Source organism: Rhincodon typus, chromosome 28 (genome assembly GCF_021869965.1).
Source record: "Rhincodon typus isolate 14 chromosome 28, sRhiTyp1.1, whole genome shotgun sequence".
NCBI classification, from domain to species: Eukaryota; Metazoa; Chordata; class Chondrichthyes; order Orectolobiformes; family Rhincodontidae; genus Rhincodon; species Rhincodon typus.
In genome coordinates, this window is record NC_063359.1 from 35,686,732 (window position 1) to 35,707,625 (window position 20,894).

Below are 20,894 nucleotides of genomic sequence, written 5' to 3' on the forward strand. Positions count from 1 at the left end.
TGCTGAGTTTCTCCAGCATTCTCTTTGTTTGTTTCAGAGCTTCAGCATCCATGGTAATTTGTTTTATAAAGATAAATGTTGAGGAATCTTGGCATGGAAATCAGAGTGGGTACCTGACAAGGTTTGCTCCGAAGGAATTATGTGTAGTGTAGGACCAAACAGCATGAAAAGGGCACAATCCATGGAAACCAAGTGTGCATAGATATTGGCATCTGGTATTTTCCAACCCTCTGCGACCTTTATGGAACTCCTTTGATACACAATGGGAGTAGTCCCAGCTGTCTCCTGCAAGGCCTAGGATTGTCTTCTTGTCGGGGCCAAGGAACCTAATGTCAGGCACTTCTCCATTCGTGGGGTCTCTCTGCCCTAAGAAGAGTGGTTGGCACTGCTCACTCACAGCACCAGCAAGCTGGGTTTAATTCCACCCTTGGGCGGCTGTCTGTGTCTGTGTGGGTTTCCTCTGGGTGCTCCGGTTTCCTCCCACAGTCCAAAGATGTGCAGGTTGGGTGGATTGGCCATGGGAAATTGCCCATAGTATGCAGGGATGTGCAGGCTAAGTAGAGAGAGAGGGATGCTATTCACAGAGTCAGTGCAGACTTGATGGAGCTAAATGGCTTCTTTCCTCACTGTAGGGATTCTATGGTTCTAATGTAGGCTATCTTCTCTTCTAATGAGACAGAGGGAGAATTTTTGTTTTCCTGTATTCATTCACAGGATGAGGGCATCGCTGGCTAGGCCAGCATTTATTGTCCATCCCTAATTGCCCAGAGGGCAGCTAAGAGTCAACCACATTGCTGTGGGTCTGGAGTCACATGTAGGCCACACCAGGTAAGGATGGTAGTTTCCTTCCCTAAAGGGAATTAGTGAACCAGGTGGGTTTTTCCAACAGTTGACAATGGATTCACGGTCATCATTAGATTCTTAATTCCAGATATTTATTGAATTCAAATTCCGCCATGGTGGGATTTGAACCCCGGTCCCCAGAATGTTATCTGGGTCTCTGGATTAACAGTCCAGCAATAATACCACTAGGCCATCTCCTCCCCCAGTTGAGTAAGATGAAAGTGGGTGGCACAGGCATTACGGCTGGTGCAGTTGGGCAAAAGACAGTGAGGTGTCTCCCAGCGAGTGAGTAGGCAGAGGGCATGCAGGGTCGCTGGGGTGGGAGATTTTGGGGCAGAGAGTGGGGGAAGTGAAGATATTGTAGACAACTGAGAGAGTGGCTTAAGTGGGTGCAGGCAGCAGAGATGGAGTGAGTGCAGGAGGAAAGTTTGGCACTTACCCTGCTGCAGAGGAGAGGGTCATTGAGCTTCTTACAGCATGGCTGGCTGGTCCTTTATACCATGGAGATGATACCGGCAGCCTCGGATCAGGATCTGATGGAGTGGCCTCCACTGGGAAGAGGACTTCTCTCCCTTGACCAGGACCTCCAGCCTCCGAAGGAGAATTGTGGTGCCGTCTCACACTTCTCCAACATCTTCTGCGAACGTCCTTGACCAAGCTTCGGAATGCCAGCGCTTGTCTGGATACAGAGTGACCTTTTAAAGATGGCACTGATGAAAGGGATGGCAGATATCCATTGAGCAGTGAGTTGTTCTGGGAGTAGTCAGGGCTGAGATGTGGCCGAGATCGTGTCTGAGAGGGATAGAGGGGCAGGTTAGGTAGTTAATGAGGGAAGTTTGGTAGATATAGCTGGAAAACTCTCTGGGCCTCGCAGTGAAAAACCCTCCATCAAAACTCAAAGCAACTTGCCCTCATCCAAAACACTCAAAGCTCAGCCCTTATTTCACGAGTAGAATGTTGCAATAATTATATTACGTATATAATATTTCAAAAAAGTATGAGCATAGCAAAAGAAATAGCATCAGGAATAAACTCTGTGACCCATGCTCCACCGTTCAATACAATTAAGGCTGATCATTGGCCTCAAAAACTTTGCTGCTGGTTCTCCAGTTCCCTCAATTCCCTAAGGGGCCAAGACTCTACCTCAGCCTTATAAATATATTCACAACTCTCTGGGGTGGAGAATTCCAAAGACTAATAGCTCTCTGGGTGAAGACATTTAAATGATCCTGAAACAGTGTCCCCTTATTCTGGCTTCCCCAGCCTCTGTGTATCTGCCCTGTCAAGACCCTTCAAAGTATAAAAATGGCTACACTTCTGTTTCTGGCATTAACTAATAACTGAATGGTATTTAATAAAAATAAGAATACAGTCAAATTTATTGCATTTAGTAAAAGCAAGAATGCAGAAATATACTAAAAAAAAGAACTACGGATGCTGTAAATAGAAACAAAACCAGAAGTTGCTGGAAAAACTCATCAGGTCTGTGAAGAGAAATCAGAGTTAATGTTTCAGGTCCGGTGACCCTTCCTCAGTTTGCAGATGCTGCCAGACCTGCTGAGCTTTTCCAGCAACTTCTGTTTTTGATGCAGAAATATTTATTTGTGTTTAGTCACAAAAATGCAGCAAAATATTGATAGCATCATAAATTCCCCCATTAATTCTGTGTTGGAAAGGGAAAACAAGTGGGACAGGATCAGTAGGTTATCCATGGGTCCCTTAATCGTTACAATCACTTTATTTCCCAATATCGATACTTTTGCTGAACTGTAGAATGATGCAGAGGTCAATATCTTCTGTCCAGCCCCTCAAGGTTCCTAACAACACCCTTTTGGGCTTCAGCAGGTTTCAATGACCCCCTTTGTTCTTCATTTCTGTTGTGTTCAGCCAGCTCCATGTAAATCCAACAACCAGCAACTGCTACTGGGCATGGGCGTTAGCACAGAGATTGGCAGTGAGAGCAAAAAACCCTCAGCTGTTTAACTGTCCAATTCCCCACCCCCAGCCTGTGTCCCTTATTATGATGGCAATGCACACAGTAATCACCAGCAATTAGAGATTTGTTTGTGGGATTATTGAATAAAGATTCGCCTGCATTGTACGAATCAGGATTTGAAGTGAAACAGTGTAACCTCAGCACTGACTGGAACACTGATGGCCGTCCAGGGATCGATTCCTTGTTGTATTATTAACGAAGGCGAAGGTTTTATTTGTGCTGTCAGTATTTATTTATCATGAAACAAATGGCCGTCTGGTTCAAGACAATGCAGCACTTCATTGGTTTGAACAAAGAATCTGCTGCTGAACACCTGTCTTTGCAACCAGAGACTCCGTCTCTTTCCCTTTCCCAGAGAGTGACAGTCATAAAGTCATACAGTCATACAACACGGAAACAGACGCTTCGGTCCAACCAGTCCATGCCGACCATAATCCCAAACTAAACTAGTCCCACCTGCCTGTGCTTGCCCTATATCCCTCAAAACGTTTCTTATTCATGTACTTATCTAAATGTCTTTTAAACATTGTAACTGTACCCACATCCACCGCTTCCTCTGGAAGTTCATTCCACACACTGTGTAAAAAAGTTGCCCCCATGCCGTTTTTTTAATCTTTCTCCTCTCACCTTAAAAATATGACTTCTGGTCTTGAAATCCCCCATCCTAGGGAAAAGACACCTGCCATTCACCTTATCTATACTCCTCATGATTTTATAAACTTCTGTAAGGTTACCCCTCAACCGCCTTTCATGAAGATTTGACATTCAACTCCAAGCAATTTACAGCTACAAGTACTAGGGGAGATGGTGGTGGTGTGATGGTAATGTTATTGGTAACACATGTTCCGATGCTAAAACTCTTGGAGTTTCAAATCCCATCCTAGCCAATAGCAAGCTTCAACATTTTAAAAATCTATAATTATAAAGGGAATAAAAAGCCTGTCTGTTAATGACTATGAAACAATAAATTCTGAATTGGTAAGTGAAAGCAAGCAGGGCAGCATCAATAGATTGTCTGTGGGTCCCTTAGTCATTACGATCCCTTTATTTCCCAAAATTGGTCATTTACCAAACTCTAGATGGGTGGCAATGGTGCAAACCCGTCTGGTTCATGATGCCCTTTAGGGCAGGAATCTGCTGCCATTACCTGGTCTGGCCCACAAGTGACTTCAGAGCTTCAGCAATGTGAAAACTGCCTTTTAGAGCAACTAAGAATGGTCACTAACTGCTGGCCTGGCCAGAGATGCCCATATCCCATGAGCAAATTTTAAAAAAAAGGTTATAGATTGGAACTCCTTTGGTGTAATAAAATGTCCCCAGAGCTTTTCACTGGAGCAATTCTCAAGCAAAATTGACACTGACAAATCTTGAAATCTGAAATTATTTGTACAGTTGACCCAAAGCTTGGTCAAAATGGTTTGTTCGAAAACAGAGAGAGAAAGAGATAAGGACAGCTTGAGGGAAGGAGGGAATTCCGTGGTAGGTGTGGAACCTGGGAATGTTCAGGAAGGCAGCGTGGAAAGAATCCAGAGTGCCTGAAGTGTCACAGGGCCGGGGCAGGGAGGGATTTGACCAAGACAATTAAAATCAAGGGAGCCAAGGTGGATCAGCAACAGTTGATTATTTGAATTATTTATTGTCACATGTATTTCGTTACAAAATACTGCGAAAAGTGCCCTGTAGTGTCGCCACTCTCTGGCACCATCTTAAAACACAGAAAAATAAACCAAAACATAGAATATAAGGGAAGAAGAATAAAGAAATACAGGTCAACCTTCTGTTAAAGTGCTGAGCCAAAGACCTGGAGAGGCTAACCATGAGTCCCCTCGCTGCACCCCTGGAACAAGTGTCATCACCGTTTGGTGCTATCTTGCCTCCACCAATGCGGCTGATACCGTGAATCCTCACTGGACCTCGCCAGTACAGCCGCCACCAATGCCGCCAGGTCCCACAGCAGCCCAGACTCAACTCCGCCACCGCCTCCAGGAGTCAGCTCCAGGCCCACCTCGCCGATGCAACCATAGCCTTTGACTCCGGGCCTCACACTTGCCTCCGCCTCTACGGGTCTGCGCTGAATGCCGCGGGGGATCCCAAATTCACCTCTGCTACGGCAGCCGCGAGTTGGCGCTGGGCTCGCTTCATCGATGCAGATGCCACCAGGAGCCCAAACGCACCTCCAACGCCCCCACCACGAGTCCGCACTGGGCTCGCCTCGCCACCCCCGATGCCATCGCCACAACCGAGCTCTCTGCCAGAAAAGGCAAATAAAAAGATGAAAAACAACAAGAAAAGGGAATAAAAGGAAAAGCCCAGGGTTCAGGAGCCTTGCTGCGCCACCATCTTGGATGAGTGAACCTTGCGGACCTTGAGTGGTTTCTATTCTCTCATGGGATGGGAATTTTGCTGGTTCAGGCAGCATTCATTGTCCACCTCAAATTGAGTGTCTTGTTAGACTATTTCAGAGGGCAGTTAAGATTTAACCACAGTTCTGTGGATCTGGAGTCACATGTTGGCCAGATTGGATATAGACAGCAGATCTCCTTCTTTAAAGGAACTTTAGTAAACCAAATGGGTTCTCTCAACAATTAATGAGACTAGCTTTCATTTCAAGATTCATTTATTAAATTCAAAGTTTGTTGTGGTGGGATTTGAACCCCATTTCCAGGAGGTTCTCAGTCACAAGCCTGGTGCTGTTACTATTACACCATCATATTAAGGCATTGCATTGCTTACTCAGCTGTATTAAGTTCCAGTGACAGAAAACCAAATGTTCAAGAGTGCTTAAGAAGCTGGAAAGAAGGGAGGAGAAGGTCAAGCAATGAATGAGTGGAGGTCTGTCAATTTCTTTTTATTCATTCATGGGATTTGGGCATTTGCTGCCCATTCCAATTGCCCAAAGGGCACTTACAAGTCAACCACATTGCTCTTTGGTCTGGAGACCAGACCAGGTAAGGAAAGCAGTTTTCTTTCTCTAAAGTGCATAAGAGAACCAGATGCATTTTTACAACAATTGACAGCGGTTATATGGCCGCCATTGAGCCAAATATTTATTCCAGATTTTTACTGATTTCAAATTTCATCATCTGCTATTGTGGGATTCAAATTTATATCCCCAGAGCATTAGCCTGGGATCCAAGATGGAAAGATTGTCCTGATTGCTGAGGAAGTTAGGCCAAATGTTTCAAAGTCACTGATTAGGCCTTAGCTGGAGTATTATGTCTGGTTCTAGGCACAACATTTCAGGACGGAACTCAATATCTTGGAGAGGGAGAATTTACACATTTATATCCGGGAAGCAAGACTTAAGGTGAAGGGGAGAGAGAGAGAAGCTGGGAGTGGGTTCTGCACTGTAAGGGCAGAAGAGAGTGAAGTTCCGAAGGTGGAAGCAAATGGTCCTGCTGGTGGCGAGGATATGAAACTTGGAACTCGACTGAGGAACAGACATTGGGAAGGTACAAAGCTCAGCAAAGCAAGAGCAAACAGCTATGTAACGGGAATGGAATTAGAGTTGTTCGTGGGACTCAGCAAAAGGCTGTCTCTGGCCTTGGAAGCAGCATTAGTTTAGTAGAAACTTGATACTTGTCTGACCCCCCCATGTTTGTCTTAGAGTCTGGTTGGCGAGAAATTTGGGAATAGCAGCCTATTGGCTTCATGAGTGACGTTGGAGCACAATTAGGAGCAAAAAATACCTGAAAACGTGGCTTCTTGCCTTCAGAAGATACAATAAATAGAAAGTAATCACTCACACTGCAGCCTGGTAAGGAGATATAATGCCTGTAAATGTCGCAATAGTTTTTATTATATTCATAGAATCATAGAATCCCCACACTGCTGAAGCAGGCCATTCAGCCCATCATGGGATATGGACACTGCTGGATAGGTCAGCACTCGGTGTCCATCCCTAATTGCTTGGAGGGCAGTTCAGGGCCAACCATTTTGTTTGGAGTCTGGAGTCACTTCAAGGCCAGATCACGCAAGGACAGCAGATTTCCATCCTGAAAGGAAATTAGTGAACCAGATGGGTTTTTAACAACAATTGACAGTGATCACCTTTAGCCCAGTGCTTTTTTTAAATCCAGATTTTTTATTGAATTCAAATTTCACCATCTGCCATGGTGGGATTTGAAATCATGACCCCGCAGGATTGATTTGAGGTTCGGGATTGCTAGTCTGACAGTCATTCCATTTCCTTTCCACCTAAGGAAGGCTCTCAGAATGTTTCAAGGCATTGGATTTACCCAAAATAATTCACACAAAATAAAAAATCTGAAACATTGATTAGCACTGAAGGGGTGAGTTCAAGCTCGCAAACATATGTGAACAAAAGTGTTATTTGGGACCAATTCAAAACTGAACCCCCCCACCCAGTCAAGCAAAATGCTCTGGTCTGTTCAGATCAAGTCTATCAAATTGTCACGGATAAGGATATCTTTTGTCTGTGTGTTTCATATCTGAATGGAGATCTCCCCTCTGGATGTGGCGAGCACTGATTTCTTTCTGATCCAGTTGCTTCTTTGTCCTGGTCATATAACTTATGTTTTATCAGCCTGTGTACTTACACAGGGGAGAGCCGGATGGTAATAAATCAATGGGGACAATTTGCAGATGAACTAACTACAAACAATAGCTCCTGCTCTCCATTATCATAAAGCTATCATAAAGACTTGATAGAGTTTTTCTTGTCACAGTTTACAATCAATTAGCTGTGAAAGGAAATGAAAAAACTTTGCCTGACAATGAGCAAATTGCAAACAGATTAATCAAGTCAGTTTTCAAACTATCACAAGTAAACACGCAAATCAGACCCGTGGGCATAATTAACGCAGCAGTCCCAAAGGGATGGCACAGTGTAGATACAAGTTCCCTTCTTGTAGTCATCATCAGAAAATTTGGCAAGTTTCACAGAAGGACAGAAGATGGGCCTCATTTTAATTGTGCAATTGTTGAAATCTCGCCCTCTGCTTCCAATTTTAAGGCCAGAACTAAGAGTTGATCTGAAACATTAAATATACTTTTCGCTCACCATCCTGACTTGGAAATATATCACTGTTCCTTCACTGTCGCTGGGTGAAAATCCTGGAATTCCCTCCCTAAGGGTATTGTGGGTCAGCCCACAGCAGGTGCACTGCAGCTGTTCAAGGGAGCTCACGATCAAGGGCAACTAGGGATGGGTGACATCCACATCCCACAAATAGAAAGGAAAGATGCTACTGGACCTGCTTTTTCTGTTTTGTTTTAATTTCAGATTTCTCACATATGTAGTAGCCTGCCTTTGTGTTACAGACATTGCAGTTCTTTTAAAGTAAAGTGTCTATTCTAAAGAATGGAGGAAGTTGACTAACTCAGTTGGATGGCTGGTTTGCAATGATGTATGATGCCAACCAGACGGGTTCAAATTCCTACACCAGCTGAGCTTACCGTGAAGGACTCTGCTTCTCAACCTCCTCCCCTTGCCTGAGGCATAGTGACCCTCAAGTTAAACCAACTTCAGTTGTCTCTCTGTAATGAGACAGCCCCTCTATGTTCTGGTGGGACTACAGCTACTTTACCTTTATTAGAATTGAAGGAATAAAGCAGCCAAATGGTCTCCAACTAAGTACAGAATAGTGAACAGTTAATTTACTTTAATAATGTGAAAAATTTAAAAAATACATGGGGACAATTTTTTTTTGTACAGAGTGGTTTGTGTGTGGAATGAATGTCCAGCGGAAGTGGTGGATTGGGTACAGTTACAATGTTTAAAAGACATTTAGCTAGGTATATGGATAAGAAATGTTTGGAGGGATATGGGTCAAGTGCAGGCAGGTGGGACTAGTTTAGTTTGGGATTATGGTCAGTATGGGCTGGTTGGACCAAAGGGTCTGTTCCCATGATGTATGACTCTATGTGGACTGAGGGATAAATGTCATCCAGGACATCAGAGGGAAACAGCCCCTGACATTTTCATTATAGAATATCTTAAATCCACCTGAGCTGGCCTTGGCTTAACTGCTCACTTGGGAAACAAAATTTCCAACAGTGCAGCATCAGTCTAGAGTTTGTGCTCAGATCCTACAGTGAAGTGATACTGGCTCAGCCAAGTCATCCAGAGGCCAGACTGGGAAGAAGAGGCAGATTCTCTCCCTTAAAGAACGTTATTAAAGTAGTTGGGCCTGCATGGTTATTTAACAGCTTTGCACAGGCTTATGTCCATTTTTGCAGCTGGCACAGGCCACGAGACTATCACCAGAGGTTGTAGCTTGAGGGGCACCACTCGCATCAAACATAACTGACCAGGATCTCGCCGCCTTGCTATCGGTGTATTAGAGGGATTTACAGGCTGAGTATCCACCTGTTTTGGCCACTTCATGAACACACTTTCCTTGGACATCAAACCCTAGGGCAGTGCTCGAACCTTTAGCATCTCACTCAGAGGTAGGGAGCTACCCACAATTCTTCCTCCAATGGGATGGCTGAGTGTTCATTATCCTTCAGTACAGCAGACCCAACTCCAACCTTTTCATATGTGTTTCAGTTGATCGAAGTGGGGAGAGACTTCATAAGGCAGGAAAGGAGTTGAACATAGACTGATCACAGATTACTGAGTAAGTGGTCCTCGTGCAGACTAAAACTGGAAAGAACAATCAAACAGGGCTAAAAACTTAGGCACTCAGGAAAAGCATTTCCAAATGTTCTCCTTGCAATTGATTCCCAAAACTTTATGCTGAGCTGGGAACTTCTAAATAGCTTGAAGTATGGACAGGTGGACAGACCACATCTTTTTGAATCTTTATACTTGAGTAGTGAAATGATTAAAGAGAAAGAGGCTTCTGAATGCAGTTCTGTAAATGCCTGGAGATGTGATCCCTTCTGAACTATTGCGAATTGATGGTGGAATGGGTAGGTAGACAGGTGGGCAGAAGCAGAAATAGAAGGTAACTGTGTTTGGTTGACATTGACAAGAAAACAGGAGATCCCGAGCTGAATATTAAGGATATGCTTCTAATCAACCTATTCAGAGATGTTACTATACATGTGGGACTTGAACTCAGGCTGCTCTGGGCGTTACCACTGCACCACAAGAGCCCCTTACTGTAAACTAAACACAGGGATTCCAAGTTAGTCTTCATTAGTAAGACTGAGGCAATTTCATTTACCAGTGACATTACCTGCATAGCCCGTGCTTTATCTGTTTCATGTGTCTCTAGGCAAAAAATGATTCTGTTGGATGTAAGAGATTCTATCTGGTAAGGTTTATGGAAACCATGGCAACTGAAAGGGGAATATCAGCGACAGAACTAGCCTGGGGAACGGGTGTGAATTTACCTTCTCTTGAGGTGGCAAGAGGGGAAATAGTTGGGCAATTTTCCCTGCAAGAGAAACTCACCCCTTTCTTTACACATCTGCAACTAAGGGTTACAAGAGATTTCATTTTGCCAGCAATTAGCTACTAGTTATAATGGGACTCTTAGTGGTGTTGTGGTAGTATTCCTGCCTCAGAGTCAGGAAACCTAGGTTCAAGTCCCACCTACTCTAGATGTGTGTAATAACATTACCAAAGAGTTTAATTACCAAATATCTTATTATTAAATGACATACATCACAATCCTGTTGCTCAAGCTTTCAAAGGTGGGCTACCAGTCTTAAAACCAAGTTATCAATCTTCTCTTGTATGCACAGAACCTCTATAGAGCGGAAGCAGGCCATTAAATCCACACCCACCCCACAAAAGACATCCTACCTTAGAGACCTCCCCATCCCCCAATCCACATAACCTACACATCTTTAGACTGTGGGAGGAAACCCACACAGATACAGGATGAATGTGCAAACTCTATACAGACAGTTACCCAAGGGTGGAATTGAACCCCAGTCCCTAACACTGTAAGGCAGCAGTGCTAACCACTGCACCACCTATATGATGCCTACTTATTGTGTGTCACACCTTCTTCTCATATTCAACTTGAGCAATGCAAAAGAGATGTACTTACATAGGATTTGCAGAATAAAGAATGTGAAATGCTTTGATTTCTTGCTGATTGTAACCAAATCCTTTGATGCATTTTCTCTACTTGTCTCTACAGTCACAGAACCCGCAGCAATTCAGCGATACTATGCATCTTTTGAAGAGAGATTCTTCCAGATAAGCGAAAAAGAACTAACCAAAATAAACACATTCTATGCAGGTAAACTTTGGGATTTTTCTGTCATTATTTGTATCTAAGGTTGCTGCTAATGACTTACTTGATCAGGAACACATTCTTTGAAATAAATGACGGTGTCATCAGATTCCATTGATAGCTTCAAAAGGCAATGGGCGAGGGGGGAGGCACAGGGGGTTAATTGGAGATAGAACATTACAGCGCAGTACAGGCCCTTCAGCCCTCGATGTTGCGCCGACCTGTGAAACCAATCTGAAGCCCATCTAACCTACACTATTCCATTATCATCCATATGTTTATCCAATGACCATTTAAATGCCCTTAAAGTTGGCGAGTCTACTACTGCTGCAGGCAGGGCATTCCACGCCCTTACTACTCTCTGAGTAAAGAACCTACCTCTGACATCTGTCCTATATCTATCACCCCTCAATTTAAAGCTATGTCCCCTCGTGCTAGCCATCACCATCCGAGGAAAAAGGCTCCCGCTGTCCACCCTATCTAATCCTCTGATCATCTTGTATGTCTCTATTAAGTCACCTCTTAACCTTCTTCTCTCTAACGAAAACAGCCTCAAGTTCCTCAGCCTTTCCTCATAAGACCTCCCTCCATACCAGGCAACATCCTGGTAAATCTCCTCTGCACCCTTTCCAATGCTTCCATATCCTTCCTATAATGCGGCGACCAGAACTGTACGCAATACTCCCAAGTGCGGCCGCACCAGAGTTTTGTACAGCTGCAACATGACCTCATGGCTCCGAATCTCAATCCCTCTACCAATAAAACCTAACACACCGTACGCCTTCTTAACAACCCTATCAACCCGGGTGGCAACTTTCAGTGATCTATGCACATGGACACCGAGATCTCTCTGCTCATCCACACTACCAAGAATCTTACCATTAGCCCAGTACTCTGTATTCCTGTTACTCCTTCCAAAGTGAATCACCTTACACTTTTCCGCATTAAACTCCATTTGCCACCTCTCAGCCCAGCTCTGCAGCTTATCTATGTCCCTCTGTAACCTGCAACATCCTTCTGCACTATCCACAACTCCACAACTTTAGTGTCATCCACAAATTTACTAACCCATCCTTCTACGCCCTCATCCAGGTCATTTATAAAAATGACAAACAGCAGTGGCCCCAAAACAGATCCTTGAGGTACACCACTAGTAACTGAACTCCAGGATGAACATTTCCCATCAACCACCACCCTCTGTCTTCTTACAGTTAGCCAATTTCTGATCCAAACCGCTAAATCACCCTCAATCCCATGCCTCCGTATTTTCTGCAATAGCCTACCATGGGGAACCTTATCAAATGCTTTACTGAAATCCAAATACACCACATCAACCGCTTTACCCTCATCCACCTGTTTGGTCACCTTCTCAAAGAACTCAATAAGGTTTGTGAGGCACGACCTACCCTTCACAAAACCGTGTTGACTATCCCTAATCAAATTATTCCTTTCTGGATGATTATAAATCCTATCTCTTATAATCCTTTCCAACACTTTACCCACAACCGAAGTAAGGCTCACTGGTCTATAATTACCAGGGTTGTCTCTACTCTCCTTCTTGAACAAGGGGACAACATTTGCTATCGTCCAGTCTTCTGGCACTATTCCTGTAGACAATGACGACATAAAGATCAAAGCCAAAGGCGCTGCAATCTCCTCCCTAGCTTCCCAGAGAATCCTAGGATAAATCCCATCCGGCCCAGGGGACTTATCTATTTTCACACCTTCCAGAATTGCTAACACCTCCTCCTTATGAACCTCAATCCCGTCTAGTCTAATAGCCTGTATCTCAGTATTCTCCTCGACTACATTGTCTTTTTCCTGTGTGAATAATGACGAAAAATAGAGATGATTAAGTCACAGGGCTACAGAAAGAAAGTTGGGGTGTTGGACTAAATTGGAAAGCTCTTTAAAAGGGATAGTACAAGTATGATGGACTGGATGGCCTCCTTACGTGTTATGTGATTTTATCAACTCTTCTTGATTCCACTCCACGAATAGGCATAGTGAATCATAATGTTTTGATTGATAATCATGGACATTCTGCTGACTAAAATCATAACCAATGAGTCTTCTGACATTGTCAAAATGAGTAGTTGATTCTAAAACTTAAAATTAGACAATTTCCAACATTGTTCTAACACCAGCAAATGTCTGGATTAACTTGTTTAATGAATACCATTTGTGCAATGTCAACAATTTTGTGAAGCACGTAAAAGACAAGAAGTTACTCTCTGCTTCTCACAGAGCAATATTGATGTATATTCCTCTCAGAGTTAGTTTCCTATATATGCACCCAATTTTACTTGCAGCACTTCAAAATGGTTACTGTTTAGGAGAGCTCTGGCTCCCAGCTTTACTTTTCCCTGAATCAACAAACACAGTGGATATCAACAGTAAATGGACTCACTTAATCAAACAGCCCAATTCCACATTACAATTATGGTGTGGTGCAGCCATGAAAGGAGCAGAGATGCTCAAAAACAAAATTTGTCTTCGTACAAATTGGGCCAGTGCCATGAAATGTACAGATTTTTCTGTGATACAGGTGAGATCAAAGGCAGTGCAAATCAAACAAAGAACTGCAACATTGTCCAATCTTGAACCATCTTCGAATTACATCAGGTGCTAAAACCGATGATGAAGCACAAACATTTGCATTGTACCTTCAGAGCCTTGAGAAGTCTAGCGTTCTTTGGGGTCAATTACATATATTTTGGAGTGTAGCCACTTTTTAAGAGGTGTGGTAGCTAATTAGTGTACAGCAAGGCCCCACAAACAGCGATGAAATCCAGATGACCTGTTTTAGCTACATTACTTGCAGATCAATATTGGACAAGTGAACTGAAAATGTATTTCATCTCCGTTTGTGGGATCTTGCTGTGTGCAAGATGGCTGCCACGTTTACCTATTTACACGCAATCATATTCATCATATAATTAATTCTAGGTGAAATACTGTGGGGTATTTATATTATGTGTATCGGGGGCTGTGTAAATTTCCTGCTTGTTTGATGAAATTCCTGCTCAAATGAGATGCACAATGATCTGGAATAGCTAGAAGATATTGTCACGCTCCAGATGTAACTTGCATTAGCCAGATCTGAATGAAGGCTTTTCCTGGCAAATGCACGTAATATTGTACGAATAATATTGTATGAATAAGGCAGTCTCCAGTGCGGAGTTTGGCAGTGTGCAAAACAAGCAAAAGTAAAGGACTGCATCTCGATGACTATAACTCTGAGAGTTCAGAGCAGCTATTTTACAGAGTGTAATCAGTCATTGAGCTAACAGTTCATTTCCACATGCCGAAGGGAAGCACTACCCTTCTCGCTCCATCCTCACACCTAGGCCTTCGCTGTACTCTGTATTATAAGGAGCTAGGCCTTCTCTCCTACGTTGCTTTCTTGCTGTTTGTGATAGAGGCAGAGACTTTGCCAACATTGGAAATCATGTTAGCTCTGTGGTTGAATTGGAAAGGAGAAGTGGAGTTGGGACATTTGGGATGAAGGTCCTTTTCCAAAACATCAATATAACGGTCATTCTACACAAAATCCTCTGCTCCAAGAAAGGGTGGGATGGAGATGGAGAGTTAAATCAGTTGAAACGAGGCGATTGAGTGCCATTTGAAATACTTGGTCTGTAACACAAAGAGTGAAAAAGAGTCAGTCCAAACAACGTCAATTAGGCCACTGAACATATTCTGACCAAACAGCAGAAACAACTGAGTCTATATTGGGCTCTGCTCAGTCTGGTTAATTTCCTGGGGCAGTCCGTTGGCTCAGTTGGCTGGATGGTTGATTTGTATTGCAGTGTGATGCTAACAGTACAGGTTCAACTCTAGTCAAGGTCATCATGAAGATCCTGCTATCTCAACCTCACCCCTTGTCTGAGGCATGCAGGTTCTAAGGTCACATTCACCCCTAGTTTCTCTCTCTAATGTGGACATGCAGTGGTGGACAAGGTCAGGAGTCACACGACACCAGGTTATAGTCCAACAGGTTTATTTGAAATCACAAGCTTTCGGAGCAGCACTGGACTATATCCTGGTGATGTATGACTTCTGACTTTGTTCACCTGAGTCCAACACCAGCATCTCCACATTAAAGTGGGACAACCAGAGGTTCTGACTTCTGACTTTGTCTCTCTCTAATGAGAGAGTGGACAATGACTCCTACTTCTATTGTCTCTTTGTGAAAGGTCCTAGAAGACTGGCTTTTCAGCTATGGCTCAGTGGGTAGTGCTTTTTTTTTTGCCTCTGTGTTAGAAAGTTGTGGGTTCAAGTCTCACTCCAGACACATGAACAAAAGTAAAACATTCAAGGCTGGCTCTCCAATGCAGTCCTGCAGTAATAGAGGTGCCAGTTCTTTCACACGATCTCTAAAAACCAAAGCCCCATCTGTCCTCTGAGGTTGCACATAAAAGATCATGCAGCACTAGTTTGCAAAAGAGCATGGAAATTCTCCCAAATGTCCCATCAAACAAATAGTTAATTTGGTCATTAACCTATTACTGTTTGTGGGGGGTTGCTGTGTCCATATTGGTTTCCATGTTCCCTGCATTACAACAACTGCGCCATTTCAAAGAGTATGCCAGTGATTTGACAGCCCTTACAGGATATCCTGAGGTTATGAATGGTGCTATATAAATGCAAGACTTTTCTTTAACTAAATCAAGCAAAATTTCATGGCACTGAATTGACCAAATCGCTATCTGATTGGAGATAGCACAAGCTGATTGGAGCTTCTATGCCACCATATATCTGTGCCCCTTCAATGTTAACTACAATTTTACTACCATGGAGATCCTGCTGACTTCATTGCAATCATGTGGCTACAAAAACCAACAAATCATAGAGTCTTTACAATATAGAAAAAGGCCCTTCAACACCCACGTCTGTATTAGTCATTTAGCATCGATCTATTCTAATTCCATTTTCCAGCATTAGGGAGGAGATGGTGGCCTAATGGTACTATCACTGGACTGTTAATTCAGAGACCTAGGTAATGTTCCCAGGGATCCAGGTTCAAATCCCACTACAACAGATGTTAGTGTTTTGAATTCAATAAAAAAAATCTGGAATTAAGAGTCTAATGATGACTATGAATTGATTGCCAATTTTTGGAGGTGGGTGGCAGGAGGAACAAATCTCATCTGGTTCACAAATGTCCTTCAGGGAAGGAAATCTACCATCCCTATCCAGTCTGGCCTACATGTGACTCCAGACCCACAGCAATGTGGTTGACTCTTAACTGCCCTCTGGGCAATAAGTGTTGGCCTAGCCAGTGACACCCTCATCCTGTGAATAAATAAAAAAAAATTGGCCAATAACCTTATATGGTGTGATGTTTCAAGTGCTCAGCTAAATACTTCTTAAATGTCTTGATGGTTCTTGCTTCTACTATTCATTTAGGCCTTGAGTGCCAGATAACCGCCACCATCTGGCTGAAAAACATTTTCCTCAACTGCTGTCTAAACCTCCTGTTCCTTACCTTAAAACTGTGCCCTCTGGTAATGGACTAAAAGGGAAATAGTCCTCCCTATTTACCCCATACACATCAACTGATCGTGGCAAACACAAACATTTAGTGTACCAATTGAAAATGATTGTAAAAACATATTATCAATATGGCAGTCATTACTCCACAATCTCAAAATGATTTATTTTTCTTCCCATTTGGCATCCAGTAGATTTTCCTGATCCGTATCCTGCAGCCCAAAGTATAGGTTATAAAACAGGCAATTGCATGTCTCCTCTTTACAACCTCAGCATCAAGTTTAGATTAACAAATGGCATGAAAACATGGTGAATGGTTTTAGGAATAATCCATCACGCAAAGCAGATGTATTATTATGTGGTAATTATGCACAGATTATGTGGTAATCTTTCTTAATCCAATTAATCACATGTGCTTTTGTTTCCTACTGATCACTACTCATTGACATGGATCCTGTACATCATCTGCTCATTGCCAAAGTGAAGTATAGTTATTGTGAACGGGAGCACTTTAGGTGCCATGATTCCTTACGAGGCGGTCATTTTCTCACAAAGCACCTCAATGAAATAACCGCTGTCAACCCAATTCCAGAAAAACTTGCAGAAGCCCAGAGACGATTAGCAACACTACAGAATGAACTTGAAGGAGTGCTGGATGTGCAGAGGGAAGGTGGTGTGAGACCATCAAGTCATTGGTGGAGCATCCTTCAAAGACCAAACAGACACCGGGCACGACACAAGGCCATGTGTGACCTCAAGCTGGCCTTCAGTGAACTCTACCTCAATCTAATTCTACTGCAGAATTACCAGGTACGTGGAAAGCCACTTCAAGCTATCAGATCTTTGGGTCCCAGTAGAAAAAGAGTAAAATAACATAATAAAAAGAGCGGAGAATGCTGGAGCATCTGTGAAGAGAGAAACAGAGTTAACCTTTCAAGGCCAAAGACTCTTCTTTGGAACAGAAACCAACTGTTAAGTAAAATATACATTTTGTATTGTCAGAAACATTATGGAACATTGGAACTGCGTGGATCTTTTCAAGTCCACTGCTTTAACAGACTCAACGTAATAGCAGAGGGCAGAATGTTGACTCTGCATCGCAATGGGGCAATCAACATTCAATATGAAAATAAAGTACTTGTAGATGTTGGAAATCCAATACAAAATCAGAAAATGCTGGAAATTCTCATTAGATGGGGCAGCATTTGTGGAGAGAGAAACAGGGTTGGCTTTTTAGGTCAAGGACTTCTCATTGCAACCACATTCTGAACCTGTTTCCCACAGGCTGTGCTATTGAAGTTCACCCAGACTATAATCGAGTAGAGTTCACTGAACTGCTGGAAACTTGTCATTTTACGTTTGTTAATAATTGGAAGCCTCTCTTATATTTGTGAAATGTCAAATTTCTCTGTTCTTGTTAACATTTCGGGTCGAGTGAACTGAGTTCTGAGGAAGGGTCATTCGACCCGAAAAGTTAACTCTGATTTCGCTCCACAGATGCTGCCAGATCTGCTGAGCTTTCCCGGCAATTTCTGTTTTTGTTCCTGATTTACAGCATCTGCAGTTCATTCGTTTCTCCATTCCTTTGTCTTTCTTAAATTTACTTTTGATATTTCAGCTTAAATTCCTAATTCCTTAATTACCTAATTCCATGTATATGTCCCAAACTATTCTTTCGCTTTCTGGAAAGGTTAATTGAAGGTCAGGGACAATCAATGTTTTCAACTTCCTGTTTTGCTGGATGTGAGAGTACTCCATTGCAATTTGCCTGTTTTGGTGTGTGATAACATGGAATCACTGTCCCTGGATGCATGGAGATCGCTTTGACCTGCCCATGATATTTAACTCACAAAGCACTCTTGCTGACAAGGAAATGTAGGTTTCTGCTGAAATGATGAATCATTACCAACCTTAATGTTCAATTGCCAATTTAATGGACACCTAAAGCACAAATAATGCATGTTCTTGAAAATAGCAAGGAAAGTGAGGAAGAAAAGCCATTTGTATGGAGTAAGTAGACCAAAGTTTCAGGAGCTTTGTAACTCACAATTTACCTCTTTATAATTGCCCAAATTTACTGTTCATGACCACACTACAAATATGGTGCCATGGTGGCTCAGTGGTTAGCGCTGCTGCCTCACAATGCCAGGGATCCAGGTTCGATTCCAGCCTTGGGTGACTGACTGTGTAGAGTTTGCACATTCTCCCTGTGTCTGTGTGGATTTCCTCAGGATGCTCCAGTTTCCTCCCACAGTCTAAAGATGTGCAGGTTAGATGGATTAGACCGTAAAACATTGGAGCAGAAATTAGGCCATTTGGCCTATCAAATCTGCTCTGCCATCCAATCATGGCTGATATGTTTCTCAACTCTATTCTCCTGCCTTCTTCATGTAACCTTTAATCTCCTTAACAATCAAGAACCTATCTGCCTCTGTCTTAAATATACTCAATGACCTGGCCTCCACAGCCTTCTGTGGCAATGAATTCCATGGATTCATCACCCTCTAGCTGAAGAAGTTTCTCTTCATCTCCAGTCTAAATGGTCTTTCTGTTATTGGCCATGCTAAATTGCCCATAGTATCCAGGGATGTGCCATGGGAAGTGCAGGGTTATGAGGATTGGGTGGGATGTTCTTTGGTGGGGCAGTGCAGACTTGATGGGCCAAATGACCTGCTTCTACACTGTAGGTGATTCTAAGTGAGCCTGCTGCTATTTCTATATTTTTGTTCTACTTCTCCTCCCACCTCTGATCTCAATGGATGACCTGACTGTAACTCTCTCCCTAATTTCTTTTCTTTTCCAGAATCTCAACCTCACTGGGTTCAGCAAAATCCTGAAGAAGTATGACAAGATGTTCCATGCCACAAAAGGGGCAAGCTGGCAGACAACTCAGGTGGAGGCCTCACCGATTTATACCAGTAAAAAGATTGACCAGCTGATCACGGAGGTGGAGGTAAGCATGGGCCTGACAAGGGGATAGCAGAGGAAGACGGTAATTAGGAATGAGGCTAGGCCATTTGCAATACATAGATTGCAATACAATAACAGACTGCAACACAATCATAGACTGCAATACATGGCTCTAAGCAGAGGTTGCTTTATGATGGTTTAATGGATTAATGCTTCCCAAATCCTTACCGGTCCATATGTTAATGCCTCAGCCTTTGTTTGAGCCCAAGTTGAGGGGTACGAGATGCTAAGGGGTAATGATCCAATTGTTGAGTTTCTCTTGTTGAGTGAGGACATGAGACTTGATGAAAAGACTAGGGTTTTTCAAAAAAAAAACTGAAGCCATCACCTACTTCTTCACAGTTCTTTTCTGCCGTAGAAATCAAAGCTAAGGGGAATTCAATCAGCTTGTGCCCCCAACTTTAAAGAAACTAAGCTTTTATGGCACTGTACCAATGTCAGCAATCAGGCTGAACTCCACACTCACGACCCCAAGATCTCATCTGACTCCCAGTTTGGGATATATAGATAGATAGATACCCTGGAAAAGATCATTTATGTTTAAATCCAGGCAATAGATGTCTCTTCAATGTAAAGGTTGGAGTATTGTTAAAGGTCAGCTACCCTGCAACGAACGAGACATGCACACGGAGATACTGAGGAATGGCACCTCTGCTGTGAGAATTATTCACACCCATTCAAGTAGTCTACATAGTCTCATGTTAAAAAGCATTGCTGCTGTTAGCGCGTATAGTGCATAGAATTGGTGCAGCCATTGAGTTCCATTGCAGTGATCCATCTGAAAGACAATCCATAATCGGAAAAGGGGGTGTCATAATCACTTGAATTCAACCTCCATGTTCTTCACAGTCACTCTACACCAATGAGCTAGCAGGAGGAGACAGAGCACAGGCGATGAAGAGGCTTCGTGTTCCACCATTAGGAGTAACACAGGTCAGTTCACTCTCATTGATTCGTTGGAGAGATTGGAGTGTGTACATGTGTGTCTCACACCATATGGTATTGCATGACCCGACTGTGTGTGTGTTTGTGTATGTTTGACAGAGTGAGGCTGGAGTGAGTGTGTGTCATTTTGAGATGGAAGTGGAAGTGTGAATATGACAGTGTGTGATGGTGGTGTGTGTTAGTGTGAGATTGGAGTTTGTGTGTGTGTTCATGTGGGAGTGTGCGTGTGTGTATGTATTAGTGTGAGATTGAAGTTTGTGTGTGTGTTCATGTGGGAGTGTGCGTGTGTGTATGTATTAGTATGAGATTGAAGTTTGTTGTGTGTTCATGTGGGAGTGTGCGTGTGTGTATGTATTAGTGTGAGATTGGAGTTTATATATGTTAGTGTGAGATTGGAGAGTATTGGTGTGTGTGTTCATGTGGGAGTGTGTGTGTGTATGTATTGGTGTGAGATTGGAGAGTGTTTGTGTGTGTGTTCATGTGGG

General features: G+C 43.0%; 1 protein-coding gene across 1 annotated transcript in view; it reads left to right on the top strand.

Moving 5' to 3' along the window:
• The window catches only part of LOC109924561 (xenotropic and polytropic retrovirus receptor 1 homolog), an 84,966-nt gene that overhangs the window by 40,716 nt on the left and 23,356 nt on the right, over positions 1–20,894 (top strand). The window contains exons 3-6 of the mRNA XM_048613633.1: positions 10,903–11,004; positions 17,087–17,304; positions 19,298–19,447; positions 20,314–20,397. Coding sequence (XP_048469590.1) covers positions 10,903–11,004; positions 17,087–17,304; positions 19,298–19,447; positions 20,314–20,397 — 554 coding nt within the window. The remainder of the gene's footprint in view (positions 1–10,902; positions 11,005–17,086; positions 17,305–19,297; positions 19,448–20,313; positions 20,398–20,894) is intronic.